At 41.3% G+C, this 19,524-nt stretch overlaps 1 protein-coding gene across 5 annotated transcripts in view; it reads right to left on the bottom strand.

Moving 5' to 3' along the window:
* etv1 (ETS variant transcription factor 1) overlaps window positions 1-18,727 on the bottom strand; it is a 140,498-nt gene extending 121,771 nt beyond the window's left edge. The window contains exons 1-5 of one of the 5 annotated variants that reach the window (XM_038797486.1): window positions 18,352-18,727; window positions 17,266-17,393; window positions 16,237-16,324; window positions 15,488-15,535; window positions 7,269-7,322 (exon numbers count right to left, since the gene is read on the bottom strand). In XM_038797486.1, coding sequence (XP_038653414.1) covers window positions 7,269-7,322; window positions 15,488-15,535; window positions 16,237-16,324; window positions 17,266-17,322 — 247 coding nt within the window. In that variant the 5' untranslated portion in view covers window positions 17,323-17,393; window positions 18,352-18,727. Of the gene's footprint in view, window positions 1-7,268; window positions 7,323-14,939; window positions 15,390-15,487; window positions 15,536-15,652; window positions 15,827-16,236; window positions 16,325-17,265; window positions 17,394-17,814; window positions 18,322-18,351 lie in introns of those variants that run through there. The other 4 variants (XM_038797485.1, XM_038797490.1, XM_038797487.1 and 1 more) reach the window with 4 other exon arrangements.
* Window positions 18,728-19,524: the final 797 nt, after the last annotated feature.

Genomic DNA, 19,524 nt, shown 5'->3' with positions numbered 1-19,524 from the left:
CCAGCAGTGTCCTTTCAGGTCCAAATCTTAAGTGTATTCCACCAGGATACTCTAAATTCAGATCTGCTTCATAAATTGTTCATGTTTCCAAAGTTTTATTTCATGGCATTTACAGTAAGAAGTCTTACAACACCAGATTAAAGTCCAACAGGTTTGTTTCGAATCACTAGCTTTCAGAGTACTGCTCCTTCATCAGGTGAATGAAGAGGTGGGTTCCAGAAACATATATATAGACAGAGTAAAAAATGCAATACGACTCTGTATGCAATATTGACTCTGTCTATATATATGTTTCTGGAACCCACCTCTTCATTCACCTGAGGAAGGAGCAGTGCTCCTAAAACTAGTGATTCGTAACAAATCTGTTGGACTTTAACCTGGTGTTGTAAGACTTCTTACTGTGCTCACCCTAGTCCAACGTCGGCATCGCCACATCATGAAATGTACAGTTTACAGCTGCACATAGATATAGTACTTTCGGAAGTACTATAACAACAGAAATTAAGACTACTTTGTTGCTCTGTGTTCAGGGTGGTTCGGGAAATCCAGGAAATTCACTTATTTTGTTAATAATTGTACATTTCTTAATTGCTAAAATGTAAAAAATATATTAAAATTATCATGTATTATGCCGGCTCTTTTACTTTTTAATTTTTGTTTCAAATATACTTTCTTCAGTTGAGCAGCCAAATATCCTCTCCCAGCAAGGAAGAATTGAGACCTTTCGACAAGGGCTTCAAATCCCACCACAGGGGACACAATCCCCTGCAGCAGGCCAGAGAGTCCTGAACTGGTAACCATCTGGATAAGCGGTGGGTGGCATACTCCTTTGCTGCCTCGCCACCAACCACCAGAGCATTTTCTGATGTCAAATCATAAGGTAAGGGAGAAAATACTGAAAAATATTTAAGTGAAATAAATGCCAATGGTTAATGTCAAGAATCAGACCATAGAATTATCAGGTCCCTTATCCGCATTTTGCAAAGCATTTACTGTTTTGTATCAAAAATAAATGCAACATTGACAAAATTGTTGATAAAAAAATGAAAATGATAAAAGACCTATGAATGCATTTTAATACAATTTCCTTGTCTATATGGATACATCTTTATAAATGCTCATCCTGTTATTCATAGTGCTCAGATGTCTTGCTCTGTAGATCTCAAACCCCATATCTCTTCCCTGTGAGGAAGTGACAGATCCAGGCCTGTGTTGCATTAGCTGATCCTACAGAGTTGCAATGGGGTGATACAAATGGTCTCAAGATTGCCTCAGCTAGAATGGGAAACATCAGCTCGAGTTGCCTTTCCTGATCACTATCCAGTGACTTCTGTTTGAAAGTGTGCATCTACAGAGAGGAGCAAAGGCTCTGGGGGCGATAATCTCAATTTCTGAATGGCTGACTGGCACTCACTCCTTAGGCTCAGAGTATATGGGGAGGAGAGAAATCGAGGATTTAACAAATAAATAAACAAATAATAACGGCACAAATAAACTGCACCCCTTCCTTCATCAACTGCAGCTCTCTTTAAAAAGCTACAACAGTATTGAAATGTTAACAGGTTTACTGTCAGAGCAGTTTGCCAAACTAGTTTCTCGACATCTGTCACTGCATAACAAATCCACATTTTAATGGTGAAGGGAGGGCTGTTGAGAGAAAAGCAGAAGCTCTTTAAAACAAAACGATGCCAAGATCAGGTTAATCATAAATATTGCATGAACAATTACAAAGATATCAGCAGACATGGAACTTTATGTTGAGATTTACACATGAATGCTTGAATGGGCCACGCTTTTGAACCTACAACACTGTATAACACAATTCAGTGTAAAAGGTCAGCCCTATCACCTTCAAACAAAACGACACTGCATCACTGAATCAATGTGCTTACAGACACTGAAATCAGACTTGCAAATAAGACACAACAGCAAATTCTCATAAACAGGTTTATATTGTAAAATGCATTGCACTGTAAAAGGTTCAGTCATCCATTATGCTGTTGCTGAATTGCCCCATTTATACTGCTAAGCAATACAGGAGATCTTCAACATGCACCAGAGTTGCTTCTGCGGCATTGCACGGAAATTGCAAATGTGCACCCACACTTAGTGAAAAGGTCCATTTGTGACTTTCTGGATTTCATCACGTTTTGCCAATATCAGAGTAAGATCTATATATGCTAGCCATGTTAAATTTGCTTTAATGAAGGACAGCTTAAGCGGCGAGACCAGTTTGCTGGTCAGAACTAAAAGACCAACCAGGTCCAAAGTACCAGTGAGGACAATGTTCACCTTTTTTAATAATAATAATAATCTTTATTGTCACAAGTAGGCTTACATTAACACTGCAATGAAGTTACTGTGAAAAGTCCCGAGTCGCCACATTCCGGCGCCTATTCGGGTACACTGAGGGAGAATTCAGAATGTCCAATCACCTCACAGCACGTCCTTCGGGACTTGTGGGAGGAACCCGGAGCACCCTGAGGAAACCCACGCAGACACGGCGAGAACATACAGAGTCCGCACAGACAGTGACCCAAGTTGGAAACCGAACCTGGTACCCTGGTGTTGTGAAGCAACAGTGCTAACCATTGTGTTACCATGCCGCCCACTGTGCTTTTTAAGCTCTTCTCACCGAGGAAACCGTTAAATTCTTGCTCTAGCAGGGTTTTGCTGCCTTTGACAGAACCCATGCCAGATCGTTTACATTAGACACCTGCCTCAATTGACAGTAGCATAATTGGAGGCAAACGTGTCGTTAAAAACTGGACGTAGATCAGTGAATTCTGACCAATAATAGTTATCAGAAAGGTTAAACTAATCTTCTGTCAACCAGCACCCCAAACATAGGGTGCAAATCCCCCAAACAATTGACTAATGGCGCCATACAGTGCCCGCATTGCACTTGAGTGAGAGCACAACGCAGCCGGTATATCCTGAGAGAGGCCTCCCAGAGGCTTCCCAGCAGCCTTCATGCCTCGCGGGACTTGGGTATATCCCGCGAGGTGTCAGAATCGGAACTCTGCCCAAAAGGGGCGGTACCAAACAACGTTTGCTAAGTTGGTCTTAAACCTACTTAAGGCCTAACTACCCAGGATCTATCGGTCTCCCATGATCTACATCCTCCCCAGGGAGGCTGCAGCCGGACACCGATCAATACTGGTCCACAAAAACATGGACCAGGCGGAACAGCACCCGGGGGATCTCCCAAGACATTGGGCCCCTAGGTGGTCAGGTATAGTGCAGGGTGGCTCCCTGGCCCTCCCCCAGGAATGTGGGCACCTTAGCACTTCCCAGCTGGCACTGCCAGGATGCCAGTACAAGGATGCCCGAGTGCCAGGGTTGCCAAGGGTCAGGGCCCGAGGGGGGGGCCATGTCCATAAAAGGGGCATGGAGGGGGGTTTGATGGGTGGGGGGTGCAAGGAAAGTCATAAGGGGCCTCTGGCGCTGATGGGTGGGAGGTCCTGGGGAGGAGGGGGTGCTATAAGGGGTCTTGGGGGGCCTGAAGAGGGGGGTCCCAGGCACCCCTGAATGGGGTGTCCTCACTTGGGGGGGGGGGGGGGTTGTAGGGTAGTGCACGTGTGTGGCGGGTGACATTGCCCATGGGTGGGGGATGTGGGACCACAAGCTCACTTCGAGATCAGGGCACCCTTTCAAAATGGTGGCCTGAGCTCGGAATTCAGCTCCCCAGTGCTGAAAAAGATTTGATGGGCACGATTCAACCAATTGGGAACAAAGTCCCATAACGAGTGCATTTTGTTGCATGTTTCCCAGTGCTTGCAGCGGCAAGAAATACATGGCTATACAACACGACTCGCGTTGTATAAGGGGCCTCAGCAAGGAACACATTGCCGAGGTTGCACATAGTCCTGTTTTTACACTGGAGAGCTCCGCTAACTATCTCAGTTGACAATGCCACATGGGCACCTTGGCAATGCCAGGCTGGCACTGCCAGGATGCCCAGGTGGCACTAGCAGTGCCAGAGCACTAATCTGCCCAAGGGGCATGCATCTGGAGTCCTCCGAACCCCTGGGATGCCCCGAAGAATGCCATTCTGCCTGATCCCAATCCATGGGAACCAGAGCTGAGCAGCGCTCGCCCGAGGACTCCGATGCAAAGGGATGAACCCCAAAGCCTCATGTACCTCGGGAATCTGCACATTACAGTCAGACTGACTGTCTCACTCACAATGGGTGGGATTTACATTGCAATGTCTTGCGAGATCGTGTTGGACCTCGCGAGGCGTTGCGAACCGGGTACATTCCGGGAGCAGGGCCTCCCGACTTTTATTGGTCACACTGTGCTGCGGCGAGCTGCTTTTCCGGCGCAGCGTGGCCATTGGATCGCAGCCCCAGAATTTTTTTCTGCAGTGGGAACTAAAGTCGCCAATAAGACCGGCTCTTCCGATATTGGGGCAAAATTTTTTAAGTGTGCCCAGATCGCAAAGTGAGGTTGGGGCTTCCCCTTTCAGCCTCCCCCTCACCTTGGCACTACTAATCTGGTACCCCTGTAGTGCCAGGTTGGCACTGCCCAGGTGTCAAGGTGCCAGCATACCTGGGGCAGTACCTGGGTGCCAGGTTGGCAATTTGTGGAGACCATCTATTAATTTGCAGGAGTGAGACCTCGCAAGTGACTCCCAGGAGCCAGGACAATGTGGCCTCAAATGGGTTGTGTATATTTAAATGAGGCATATTATCACACCCTTACTGGGCGTGAACCAGATTGCGCCGGGCATAGCGGATCGGGTGCATCGCACTAGGTTCATGCTTGCCGCGAAACCCATTTTGGGCCTCTCCCAATATGCACCCAGCCTAATGGGATCGGCATCAGACGCAACAGGTGGGAATATTGAGCCCAGAATAACTAGTTATTTATCTCACTAATGCTTGTAAATTTCGCTATGTACAAAATATCTATCGACAGGATAATAGTAACTGCACATAAAAATAATTTACCGTACAAAAGACATTTTGAAACATTTCTGAGCAACAGCACTGCATAAATGCAAATCTTTTATCCCAATAAATTATAGGAACTCCAGGGATAGCCTCAAAGAATGAAACAGCTTTTTAAAGTTTTAAATGTTCTTATATATACACACCACTGTGTCATGTTTAGTAATATGAGGGGAATTGTATGGAGCCCACAAGAGCAGCAAACATGTGGGGTGGCTGAATTAGACAGGATGCAAAATTTTGATTTCCCAAACATGGATTGAGGTGCAAATATCAGATGGGTGGACTGTCAAGCCTCATGCTGGCCTGCGGCTGGTCCATATTTATTATACATTTGCATGCCACAAATATAGATTAGTGCTTCACTATTGTTTAAAGGTGGCGTGCATCAGTCAGCTTTGTGGCATTGTGCCCAAGGTCAGCAGTTTTCCCTGTTGAACGGTACGGCACACGGCTAGGGAGCAGGAGAATGGCAGCTTGCATGAAGGCTCAAGACTGGCAAGGATGAATCAATGGTGGGATCGAAGGATGTGGAGAGGGGGCCTAGTGTCCTGTGTGTGTTGGTGTGGAGAAGGGGGTGGAGAAGGGTGTGTGTGTGTGTGGCAAATATAACATGGGACACTGACATGAACACTCAATAAACAGTGAATAAAAAACACAGCATTGTTTCTTCCCTGATCATGGAAATGTCTCTAACTCCCCTGTAACCAATATGTATCAACGATAAAGCATGCCAGTACATTTAGCTCACTGATCAATCAAATCTTAACAAATAATGATGATGCACACATTAATAAAGTGAAACCAATCTAATGTGAATGGAGAACATTATAATGGGGTTTGATCGTGTCCTCACTTCCCGCCAAGAGCCACACCCACCACCACACTCACCCATCCCAGCCCACACCCACACACGCGCGTATGCCACACGTGCACAGAGACACACACACCAGCAGCTGTTCTTAGGTAAAGGTCAACACAGGACCTCAAACATAAAACTTCTCAAACAGCCTGTACATACCAACAAAGTCACTTAGGCCACTGTAGGTGGCAAACACGGTCAACTCAAACTGTAAATCGGAATTGGTCTAACCATGTTGTCAGTGCTGGGAGCCATGGAATTCACCATTTTAAGTAATGCATGCAGAAATGTTCACATTCCCTGAGGGCCATTAACACTGGGACCGCAATAAGTGACAGCTTAGTAAACTCGAAATTCTATTAATTGAAATTAAAATTCACTGAGGGAGAAAAATAGTTATAAATAATGAAAGATTTTTGTTGATAAGTGAGAAGTAGGGAAATCCCAACTTGGTTTTCACATTCATCCTCACTTTGGTACAAGTATACAACAAGAAATTACAAAAATAAATAGACTCTCATGCTAATACAAGATATCTTAAATGCTGAACAATTGAAAAATACATCATCTCATTATGAGATTGTGCACATTTAATCAAAAAATGTAAACTGTTAAGTATTCATAGCTAGAGCTATTAATATTGATTTGTTATGTATTGGCCTCGAAAGGTCCAATAATTTTATAAACTTGTACTGTCGCCGAGAACAGCATATTTTGGAGTTCGGGTACCGGCCCCTCACACCTTCAAGTTCCTGATGTGCCTCCAGTCAGTGAGGTCCTGTGTTGCAAGCATCAACAGCTAAATTTATCCCTGTACAGTAAAATAGTAATTTTCAAATATTTTGGTGTGCTTAGGACCCCTATAAATACTGGCATTTTCCCAGGAACGCTGTCCTAACTTCTGAAAGACGGTGTCAGCTACTGGAAGGAAAGCATCAATCATTGCAAAGAAATGTTGAAATCTGATGACCTCGGGGAATCCCAGTTTGAAAATCTACACTGAAAAATGGTAATAGGTTGATTTATGTACATTAATCAACACTAACGTCTGTGCATTAAACTGACTGCCCAGCTTTTTCAATAGAGCATGCAATGAATTCATGTTACTGTAACGAGAGTTGGCTCAAGCTGCCAAAGCTGCATGCAATTGGTTCCCCATCTGTCTTCAGTCCAGAGAACATATGAATGACAGATCCCTCTGTGTTTAACACCTTGATCCAGTTGGTATTTCCTAGAGCTGCCTGCCAGCCACAACAGCCTCATTCATAACATGGAGCCCAAGTCCCGGTTTGCTGATGTTACACAGAAAAGGAAAGAAGACCCCACCAAACCTCCCCTCTCCCCCCCACCAACACCTTCTTCCAGCCCCAAAAGAATATACAATGTTACACTGTTCAAATTTAAAAACAGAACGATTGAAGAAAATCAGCTGTGACTCATACTGTACTTACAGTTTTCAGATTGGAAATCTGGCACAAACTGTTCATCATTGTCAGGGACTTGAGCTGTTGAAACGAAAAATAGAAAAATGTGTGAAAATATTGAACGTGAAACAAAGCAGTTAATTTATTCCAAACTTCCGGCAATTTGTTGAAACTGGCCTTGTTTCTTTTTTCAATAATCAGCACTATATTTGATATGGTGAGAATCTCTCCTACAAAAAAATCAGCAGCCCCAAAAACTGCAAATCCATCAGAAATCAAACGCCACCTTTGCTCTTTGCACCGGAGATAGTTTTATACCGTTGTAAAATTAAGTTTGGTGAAGGATTCGGCTTGGTGCAATTTCTGACTTATTCCGAGGTATCAACCTGCTACAGAAAAACTCGCCCAAAAGTAGCTTCCACTGCAAAAGGTCCCTCCAGTTGAGGAATTGTGGCAAAGTTGGTTTTGTTTCAATGCTGGCTTTTAAAAGCCCAGTCAGTCAAAGGGACACTGAAGCTATAAACAGGATGGGGAGTACATAAACTATAACCAAACAGAAACAGGGAATAACCATAGGGAACTATCTCCATATGTGTAATTTAAATTACAACTTTAAATATTAGGGTCCAAATTTCAATAAAACATTGTGAACATATACGAAACTCCCACCCCCACCTTCAAGCGTACTCGCATTCTTTTGTTATTTTGCCGAATGCCATTAGTTGTGATGTGGAAAATATATTGTTTCAGTTTTTTCCATCATTTTCAGGTGACACGTTCAGCACGGATTTTAGAATTGAGGCAATGGTTGTAGGGAGAGCTACGGTTTTTGATGTTTTTTCAAACAATTCAGTTGGGAGGACGACAGCATTATAGTAGTGAGCTAGATTTTTGTATGGCTTTGATGCCTTACAGATTGTTTGATATACAATGTTATTGATAATAGAACTGTGAGCGAAGTAGAAGTTTTATAGCCTTGGCTTCGAACCTGCGCAAACCATGGATCATTCCAAGGTAGAAAAAAGGATTAAAATATTTTGGGTTAGACCATATTCATTTTAAAAACATCGAAAGACAAATTGTTTCAATAATATCAATACAAATTGTACAATCTCTTCAAAGGGGTAGCTTCTGATTTTGTGTGATACCTGCAGTTTAAACAAGCGAGAGTGAATTGACCGCCCATTTTATAATGTTTCATTAAAAATTGGGAAAGATGCAGAACAAGCTGCCAATTCAGCATCACCTGCTTCCACTATCTCACAAACTTAACACCTGCCCCAAGGTGTGGTCGTTATCTGCTTCTGTATGTTGAGCCCTCAGGTGAGTTTCAGAACCCTCTCTCTAACTCTTTGTGTTCCTTAAACGTCCTACAGCATAACAATCCAGTCTAATCTCTGAAGACTCTTACATGTATAAAGATTCTTAATATTTGTATTTTAAATAGAAAAGGAGGAATAAAATGAATGCTAATTGAAAAATGCTTGTTTCAATTTCCTGGCAGTACAAATAAAGTACAAATGAGAAATGGCAAAATTGGGTCCATCCCTAAAGTTATATCTTTGGAATTTCCCATTCTTTTGTCCACCACAATTTTAGTCGAATCCCAGAGAAATGGCATAAATGACTAAAGATGCCATTTACATTATCTCCAGAATTTCTGCAGATCTTTAAAAGTTTTAGTGAGTGTCGTGGGCACTGCATAGAAATTGTCCACCGCAGTTCTTTTTCTCCTTCTAGACTCTACACAGGAATCAATAGTGTGTGACATTGGCGGCATGTGGCGCAGTGGTTAGCACTGGGACTGCAGCGCTGAGGACCCGGATTCGAATCCCAGCCCTGGGTCACTGTCCGTGTAGAGTTTGCACATTGTCCCCATGTCTGCGTGGGTTTCACCCCCACAACCCAAAGATGTGCTGGTTAGGTGGATTGGCCATGCTAAGTTTCCCCTTAATTGGAAAAGGAAAATAATTGGTTACTCTAAATTTATATTTTAAAAAGTGTGTGACATATAGCATTTTTTTCAGTTTCACCTTTTATCTGATTTTGGAAATATTACATGCCATGTATCAAAGCAATCATAGAAATACTGACGACACAAGAGGCCATTCAGCCTGTTGTGAATGTGCCAGTTGACAAAGAGCTACACAGCCTAATCTCATCTTTCTGTACCAGATCTATAGCCCTGCAGGTCACAGCTCTTCAAGTATTGAATGCTTACCACTGCACTAAACGCTGCATTTTGTTTAAGAAATTTAGTAAGGCTGAGCAAAGGAGGGCTGTGAGAATGAGGCATAGTTTGATACCTCTGCTAAGCCTCATCATAATTTGCCATTGTCCTAGTGACCCCTATTTAAATCTCCACTCTGCTCCCATGAATTGTACTAGTTTCAGTTCATTGGAATTGATATCAAAACAAGCAACTACTGTAAAAACATTCTTGCTAGATCTGTGTGTATAATAAGTTTGATCACACACACACACAATTTCAGAATTTTTCCAAGCAATACAGAAAAAGAAATTCCTCGATCCAAAGTATTTGCAGAGTTAGCTAAAATCAACCAGTAAAGTGTTACGGAAGGTTCAGATAGCCTCAATGCACCAAGTTGTGATGTTAAAATCTACTCTTGAGCACTATCCAGTCGACCTTATGGGCATCAGATCAAGACAGGATTTTAGTTGATGGTCCCCATATTTGAATAGCCAATGGATATTCACTGTCAAGCTTCACAAGTTATTAATAGTGAATTGAGCAAAGTATTGGAAGGGGTCTGCCATGCATGAACAACATTCCAGCAAAGAGATGACAGATGTGGAAAAGAGGAGAAAATTGACGGAGAAATAAAAAGGAAAATAGCAGCCTTACCAGCATGACAATTTAATTTCTACAGTTTATTCTTGGACTTCTGGTGCAGATGGGGAATCTAGGTGCACGCTGTGCATGATTTTCTGACCATTTAAATTAATGCATAACCATATTTCCGAAATGGGCTCCTGGTGAACTAAACTGGCATTATGAAGTTGCAAATCAGCCTGCTAATTTTTGCTTTGATAATATTTTTAAATTAACAGAAAACTTCTGGATTTTTTTTTGTTTGTAACCACTTTCCAGAACAACCTTTTGATTTCCTTTTTATCTAAAAAAAAAACTGATGTGGCTGACCACATTCTGGTACAATTATCGACTCTCGATGACAACCACATAGCACTTTATAGAAAATGGTCCAGCTTGCTTTCATTGATCAGAGATATCTTAGAACTGCTAGTAGGACTTTAAGGGGATGGCACAGAATACATTGTCCTCTCTGAGAATATTCGTAGCATGTCAGAATAAAAAGGAAAATTAGAACACCATGACAAGGTTTGAAATTAATTTTGACCATAAAAATGAAAATTGCTTAGCTCTTGACATTAGGAATTTCGGACTTTGGACTTCAATGCTTAAAGACGGAAAAGAATTTTCCCCTACGGAGCGAAGGCTGATGCCCAATTCTCCCTCCGTTGGCTAAATGCCATAGTGCAAGGGATCTAAAGTTGTTGGAACTGATGGATCAAATGTAAGTGCATAATATTTTGTCAGACAAAAGAGCAGGTTTCTGTGATGTAAAAGTGGAGAGCCTATCTCCACATTTATACTCCATTGTACAACAAAACCCAATAGGATTAAGACAATTGACTTCTGGTTTGCAGCCGAAAGTCGGCTATCCTTCTCCCTAAACAGGATCATGGAACAAGCACAAAAATAATGTTCTTCACCATCGGGTTAAATGATTCGAAGGCCGAGCAAAATTCACCTCCAGTAATCAACGTTACTGTGTTAAGGTAAAACCCATATATATTTTGTCCGTGCATTCCATCTGAACTACAACTATACGTATAGAGTTTATATTCAAATTTGATGGCGAGAAAATAGAACACGTCAAAAAAAAATCAAAACCCAAATTCGACAAAAAAACTGTCCAACTGACAATATTTTGTTTCTCGCTAAACTAATTCATAAAATAACTGTACATGGGAAGTAGTTAGGAACTCAGTTTGTAGAATGGGGTAATTTCAGGTTCTACCGTTGTGAATGCCCCACTATGGGGCCAGTATCCTGGGTCATTGTTCGACATTGAATGCTGTGGAATGAAAAGCGTTTAGAAAATTGCAAACATTGGAAAACAACAAAGAACTACCTCCACAACTCAAAGCAGGAAAGGGTTAACGGATGCCATCACAAAATGTCCTTTCCATTTAAAAAGAAAAACACCTAGTTTTAGGAAACTGGAAATTTATACAGACAGTAGCTGACAGACCGATTCAAAAAACCTATGAGTCATTCTTGCTGACAGTGAATAAGATGACTGACCAAACAATTACATAAGACAGCTGTAAAAACGAAACCCCACCTTCCTTCACAAAAACAATCCGGATTCTGGACTGGGTGGTCAGACCACAAAGACCAATGTCACATCCTTTACCCTGAGGAAGGGGGGGGGGGGGCCTTAAAGGAAACTTGAACTTTCTCTGTAAACACTAATTCACTGTTTGTACTTACATTCAAAAACAAAATGCCGAAATTCATTAGCATATGTAGTACCTTTCGTAGCTTCAGGCTTACAATGATTTTCCATCACACAGTTAATAAGCTGATGTTCTATTTTACTGTTACTTCAATGTTACCTGTTAGCAGGGCAGAACCAGGGTAAACTAATTGGAGAAAATTGCAGCAATGCTACCTGTGGGGAGCTATTGTTAACGTATGTAACAGCATAATTCTCATAAGTGATTGTTCTGCTAATGATAGACGGCTCAAGAGCCAAACACATGGCCTAGTTCGCAACCGTAACCATTATTTGAATTCAGCTACTCTTTACAGGTGCATTTTACCACCTCCTGCCCAGGGTATGATTCCCATCTGGCAGAAGAATAAAGCATTTGTTTTTAATTCACACATTTTGGTACATTTTTGTGTTCAAAGTGATCATTACCAATGCTGGCAAGTGGGATAGGATCTAACTTTTTGGCATCCAGCGCCTGGCTATCAAGTCAGGAATAATATTGGTCAGACTAATAGCAAAGCTCTTTCTATGCTCCCTCACAATGCACTTTAAGCACAACTTGAGAGAATGCATCTGTAGCACAAATACATTTTATTTTTCCTTTTTCCACACCAGCCACATGGTGAGACATGATGAACAATTTAATGCCAATCTGTGCCAAGTTATAGGAACTAAGTGTTGTGGGCATTCGTTCAACAAAACCTCAATCTAAATATCTTAAACAGCCACCACTGTCACTGCACCAGTCTGGCCTCTATTCAAGTCCAGGTCCTGTGGAGCTAAATCAACTATGTTTAGCAAAGTTTCTAATAAAAACAATACACAAATCACAAAAAACTTCTGACTGGGTATGAAGTATGTATTCTGGACAACTGATCCAGTGTGGGATAGGCGACGAGGTTGGCCACCAAGGAAGGCAAGAAGACAATGGGTGGCCAATGCATGAAGGGGTGGAAGGGGGAGGCGACATGGATATCGGCTTAAAACAAAACGTTCTTAGGTCAGAAGTAACCGAACCTGCCCCCATCCTCGCTCTGTTACCTGTCAAACACCAAACAATGGACAGAACAATGGCAAAACGCACGCCAGAACCAAAATAACATTGTCAGAGCTCAGACACAACACTGGACACCCTAAGAAGTGGCTTATGACAGACTGCAGAACCTCAACCTTCATCTACCCTCACACAGATCTTTCTAATGCGTCCACATTTAATAGCTTAAAACAACAAGCTGATCTGTGTGCATCAGAACGGAAACTGGGATTGGTTTATTTTATATCCAAGTGGAAAAATGTTGCGCGTGTATATTTTTTGATCATTTTATTTTTAGGACTGTTCAAAATTCCCTTGCCCGATCTCACTTTGGTTACTTTCTATCTGCTTTCAGTACACCCAGTCCCCAGACATCCCTTACAATGTTTACCAACTTCAGCTGCAGTGCAAACAATGCATTGGTAACACAGGCTGTTGATCAGAAGGGCGATACCCAAATCTGTTGATGGGGCCACGGGGATTGTGAAAGAGCCAAATTCTATCAAAAACGGCGATCACTTCACCACTCAGATCGTGTTATCGAAGCAAATTTGCAACTCGCAAAAGAGTTGCCAAAGTGAAAATCAGACTTTCAGCACAGCTTTATTTATGTCAACAAAATGATTTCTCACTCAACAATCCATGCATTTAATACTAGCCACACGCACCGAGGCAACTAACTTGCTGGTAATATGAACTGCCTTCTCCCCGAATCTTGATTATTCGCAGTTAAAAAGGCCAATATTATTAGTTTAGAATGCAGTTAGCGTTCAGCCGACACCGCGCTTAAATCTGGGGCCGAAAAATAAACGGGAGGAATAAAGGCTATCCTCCTGTACAAAGCGACACGGTCCATAGTATTCATTAAACTTTATTCAACGGTGGAACCATTCAATCTATTTAAACCTGAATGAATGGCACATTGAAATGTGCTTTTGGTCCATAGGCAGTAGCAGAGAAAAATGATCACATACACGACTAATTAACCATTAATGTATCAAGATGTTTTGCGAACATGTTGCATGACCAACTTAAAATTCTACTTACTACTACTACATAGAACAGGTTTTCAGTAAACTTAACATATCTTCCAGTCCAGCAACCACAAAGTAAAATTTTTCTTGAGATGAAGTTGGCTTTTTAAGGATCTCAGACATTTTTAAATACCTGGTCATGCCACACAGCCCAATGAAAAGGCAGGAAAATGTCTTCCTCCTATCCTTTTGGCGCTGGGTTATTTAAATCAGGGTATTCAAATGTTATTCAAGGTCGTAAAAGGTGCTCAGAATGTTTTCAGAAGAACGGAGGACAATAACACATTTCCTTTGAGGACACTCTTACTCGAAAGTTGACAGGAAACAATTATTCTCCTAATAGGACTCCTATAGCTAGAATAGCCACAACATCCAACAGGGAAAAAGATAGGGCTGCAATTCAGCTAAGTAGGTTTTGGAAAGATTAGAAAATAGATGAAGGTAAATATTTCACTTGTTAAATGTAAGTCTTTTTTAAATGCTACTTTATACTAGTTTTCTCCCAGTCACAGCTGCAACTATTAATCATTTTCGTCCAAATATATTTACAATAATGCCAATGAATTGCATTCCATTTGGTGCCCAGACAGTCAGATTAGGATCAAACTTTAGCAGTTGCAATGATAAAACCAGGATCATTTGGAACTGCAAAAGATCAACAAAACTGAGGCATGTTTATATCAGCATTTTTGCAGTTGATTAAAGTATCATTATTGTAATATATAAATAGAAATTATCACAGAAATAGTGTAGTTAAATAGAAATGTGCTTATGTCCTATGTCTCAATTGATATTTTTATGCTTAACTATGCTAATTTTAAAGAATAAAACTCTCTACCTCGTTTAAATGCGTTTATACCAATCTCTAAATCGCACTGAAATTATCCATTAAAGTGATGTAGTTTAAAACGAACAAGAATTACATGAAACACGTTTTGGCACCAAATATACAGCTTACTTATATTAAAAATTGTTTTGAATATATATGCAAGTTAAAAGTTACAGGTCTCAAAATCATTCAATTATTTAGACATTTGCCACGTCTTTAAGATAAATATAACAGATTTAAAGTATACCAGCTACAAACCTAAACTTCTGTGCTGTGAGCAAGCTGGATAAAAGACACTTGCACTCAAATCCTGAAGCATCCCGTCGCGATGAATCGAGGAACATAAACACTTTTTGCCATCAGAAAACAACACCTAAAGAACATCAAAGCTCGTTTGTTGGCACCATCGGAGCTCAGATTTATCCTAGCGTTTCAATAATTCACGCTTAAAAAAGTCTCCTGCAGCAATGAAGATTGATCAGGTAAAATCATCGCCAGTCAAAACTAAATGGTGCTTTCAAACTTAAGTCTCGCTGTCTGGGCGGCTGCAGATCTTCCCCCAAAAGCAGATGTGATTGTAAACTGGAAGCAATTTCTCCTGGTAATCTGTGATGACACTGGGAAGATCAGCCCCGAGTTCCCCAAGGCAGACTAATCACAGTCTATAATGTATGCATGACACATGAGGTGGCTCTTTTGGAGCTCAATTAATTGGGCTTCACGTTAGGAACGCAACTTTTAGGCGTCGCAATTGTTTTCTTTTCTACATTTTTATCCTCTCTCCAAGGACTGTGAGAGTTTCTTACCTTCTGCGAGCCAGGTTTCCTGCAGCTGGCTCAAATCCTGAAAAAGTTCTGCAAAGACAGGAAAAGGAGAAGAGAAATAAAATCAAAACATTGCTTGGGACTGAATAGTGTTCTTTTAATATCTGAAATCAATAGTTGAGATCTGTTGCAAATGCGTGCAATTACCTTGCGTTAACATTCAATGTCCTGCAACTGTATGCAGCATCAACTGGGATGAGAATTTTGAACAGCAATACTGATGAGATCTAAATCTTATGCAGTGAGTGGGTTGTTAAAAGTTCCCCTCTTCCAGATCATGCCCAGACTCAAAAAGGCATGTTTTCACCGTGATAATTTATCAGGAAACAGACAGAAAATATTAGGAACCAATTGATACAAGAGCAAATTAAATGGCAAGAGGTTTGTTTGATTAATTTGATACAGTATGTGCAATCTCGGTAGATTAGAGAGGATTGGCAAACATAAAAATATGGAGATATACGGCAGATTGTGTAAATATCTTAAAATTCGGCACATAACAGGAAATTATTGTTAAGAAGGGCTGTGCTTAAGACCTGTGCCAAAGTTACTGAATATATGAACTATGTCCTGCACTTGAAGGTAAGATATGAGACTAATGTACAAAGCCTTAACTACAAATACTAGTTTGTGGCAGAGGAAACGTAAAATGTATTGGAGGCGTTTTTAATAAAAAGAACAAGCGATGGGCGAGTGGAAGATAGGTTATATTTTATTATGAAGTGTGTTACCTTCCGAATCTTGAGCTAAGTCTGTGTCAATGAATTTTCTTTTCCTTTCACTCGTTGTCTTTTCACTACATTTCCCTCCATGCGGTTTCTACAGAAGACAGAATGTTTGTTAAAAAGGTTGGAGGCGGACACCTGCTACAGGAAAGCACATCGCGCACATTTCTGAAGTGAGCCTCCGTTTTCAAGACTCACTTTTACAACTTGCTGTCAAATAATTAGGGTCAGTCGGCCAGTATTTGTACTTTGAGAGCTTAATGTAGATATTTTTTTTCAGTGAAAACTTGATTCTAGATTATCGCCGTGGATTTGTTGTGTCCCTTTGACCCATTTGTGACAGATCTATGCATCAGTTTACATTGAATGGTCGTGCATACGAATATGACGTGATTGCAAAACAATTAAAGATATTATGAAAGTATAAATGTATAGGAAAGGACGGGTTTGGTTGGAAAGTTGAAGCTTTTGTGGAAATGTGTATTGTTGAAGACAAAGGAATAGTAAGGGGCAATGCCATATCTCTGAATTAATCAAGGACAGTAAAGTACGTTTCCTCTGCTAATATTTGTAACAGAAGCCTGCGTGAACTGCCAGATAGATGTTGGTCCCTGGCTTTTGAGAACTGTCTGCTTGCTTAAGCAGTGTTGCATTATTTGTCAGTGATTATATTCTTATAGCCTGATCGACTTGTGATATAAATCAGGTTTGTACTTGACATGTGCTTTCCCCAACCCTGTTGGAAAAAAATGCAAAGTCAGGAATTTTTTTTTGGGGGGGGGGGGGGGGGGGGGTGCTGGAGCTGTGATGGTTGAAGTGGGCCGAACACCGCCTTGTTCAAAAGAAAATCTCGGTCTCTCGTGGTTTTGTTAAAAATATTCAATGAGTTTACAATTGTACTCGTTAGCAAGTAATCGCTGAAGATTCAGTGAGTTGTAGCTGAGTTTATGGCGATGACGGTCATATAAAAAAAAGCATTAAAAAAAGCACTTCCACTCGTCAACTTTTTATTAATCCACTTGTCAGTTCACTTACAGGAGTTATCATGTAAGGCACTTGCTGGTCGTAGTATCCGTCCATTCCGCAGCTCATCGCAAACTCTTAGCTCGTCTTATTCTTCAGCATTTAGATGGAGAGACTGCGCCTTGATGGACTCGATCAGCCTACAACGACATAAGATGGCCAAAGGAAAATCTTGAATGGACCTGCCTGAACTTGCATATCTAATTAGCCTTCAGCGCCCCATTCACAAAAAAAATCTCAGACTACCGCCCCAACCTGTTCCAGATACATAGCGATCAGCCTGCAAACATGGACAAACTGCTGGGGGAAGCACACAAACTGATCCTGTCCTTGCTACTTCAGACTTATCAGTGCGTATGCATACGCATCGATAGAAAGGGTTTGCAAAAACCTGGGAAACACACAGTAAACTGCTAATGGCGATCATCGTGGATTTCCCAAATGTTTTCCTTATATGCAGATAACGGGGCTAGATGGAGAGCGTTTTTATTATCATTATTATTTCTGTAACGCTGATCACGAAATGCTCTAGAGGCTTCCAAAAGTTGAACAGGGTCTCACCTGAATGGGTGCAGAGCGATCGCCTATAAATATTCCCGTCAGATTTGGTAAATAGCATGAATTAGTTGATGTAGAGTCCTTTCAAGGCAGCCCAGATCTATGATTGTGCTCAATTCAATCGTTTTTCCTTCGCTTCTCCTCCAGGGGCCTCCAGTGTTTTCTAATGGATCTTTCTCATTGGTCGCCTGTCTGTTTCATCGGCTCCAATTTCTAGCTGTCAATCACTCCTCTACTTGATTAAAGATACAGGCTTCCTTTCTCTGGGACGAACGCAGACTAGAATGCAATTATCGCGGGGGGGGGGGTTAAAGCACACCGCATCCCATCGCAGTTCTGAGAAAGGTTACGGACCCACGACATTTAACACAAGTTTCGGATACCCAAAGGCAAGGTCATTATTATCTAAATGTAATTCAGTGCCAATAATCCAGAAGAGCGTGCGCTTCTCTAAACGTATTGTTTTCCTCATGCGTGTCCGAAGCAGATGTGAAACCGAGCAAACAATATCGATCTTTTCTTCAAATTAGCCCTGCCTACCTCCAGCTTCCCCGTGCGGTGTAATTCAGAACATCTCCTATGCAAAGGGTCGCATGCGAACCAAACATCACTTCTGAAATCGTTGTTAATTACACAGCGGACTAAAAAAAAAACACCCCACGCCGCTTGAAACATTTTTGACCTTCCCAGATCGTGTTTCATGTTTGTGTGTGTGTCAAGAAAACAAATCCGGGCTAGTGACGCATCCCCGTAAAGCTGCAGATGTTTTATTTTTATATATAAAAATGTGTTTTTAAAAAAAACAAATGCAAAGTTCTCCGGTTGAAAACTTGCCGGTGGAAATCCTGCGGCGTCGTTACGGAGTGCTGCTTTGAGAAACGCAGAGCGAGTTAAAAGTTTGTGGCTGAGCTTTTATTAACTTCCCTAAAATGTCCCCGTCTCTTGCCCTCTGCTTCTTCAATATAATCTGTGAAACAGTTTTCAAGCGGCCTAATCAGGCAGGAAGAATGGTTACCGCAGCAACGAGAGGGGTGGGGGGTGGTGCTTTGTGCATGACCAAGCTTCATTTGCATGGCTTTGCTCAGCTAACCAATGGTGCAGGCTGCTTTTCAGTTGATTGATGTGTTTATTCATAGAGCAACAGTTTCCCTCCAGGCGAAAGAGTGTGAGAGAAAAAGAAAGGGGAATTAAAAAAAAACTATTTAAAGTTGAAGGAGAAGGCGACTTCATTTCACGTAGAGAGAGAGAGAAAAAAATAGCGACAGCAAGAGATCGTGGTGCCGGCAAATCCATTCATTCACAAAAAAAAGTCGAAAAGAAAGTACAGCCAGATGAGGGATAAAGACGGAGGAGAGGGAGGGAAGAGTTCATTCACAAAACAAGGTCAAATTCACAGAGATCAACGAGAGACCATGGGGAAGGAGGAGTTCATTCAGAAAACAAATCCCAAAGTTTAAGAGGGTAGGGGTGGGAAGAGACAGAGTTCATTCACAAAAAAAGTGATATCCTATCCAGGGATGAAACAAAATATACAGTCAAAACTTGAGAGTAAAATTGAAGCGAATAAGGGCAGGGAAAAGAGTCGAATGAAAAAAGAGAATAGGAAATGAGTTTTTACACATTAAAGGAGGTTGTTCCAAAATAAAAACACAAAGGAAAATTTGTGGAAAAGAATAAAACAAGACTTATCCAAACCTTTAAATTCCATTTGCT

Source organism: Scyliorhinus canicula, chromosome 5 (assembly GCF_902713615.1).
Source record: "Scyliorhinus canicula chromosome 5, sScyCan1.1, whole genome shotgun sequence".
Lineage (NCBI taxonomy): Eukaryota > Metazoa > Chordata > Chondrichthyes > Carcharhiniformes > Scyliorhinidae > Scyliorhinus > Scyliorhinus canicula.
Note: the sequence above shows the minus strand (reverse complement) of the source record. Positions and strands in the feature narration are given on the sequence as shown.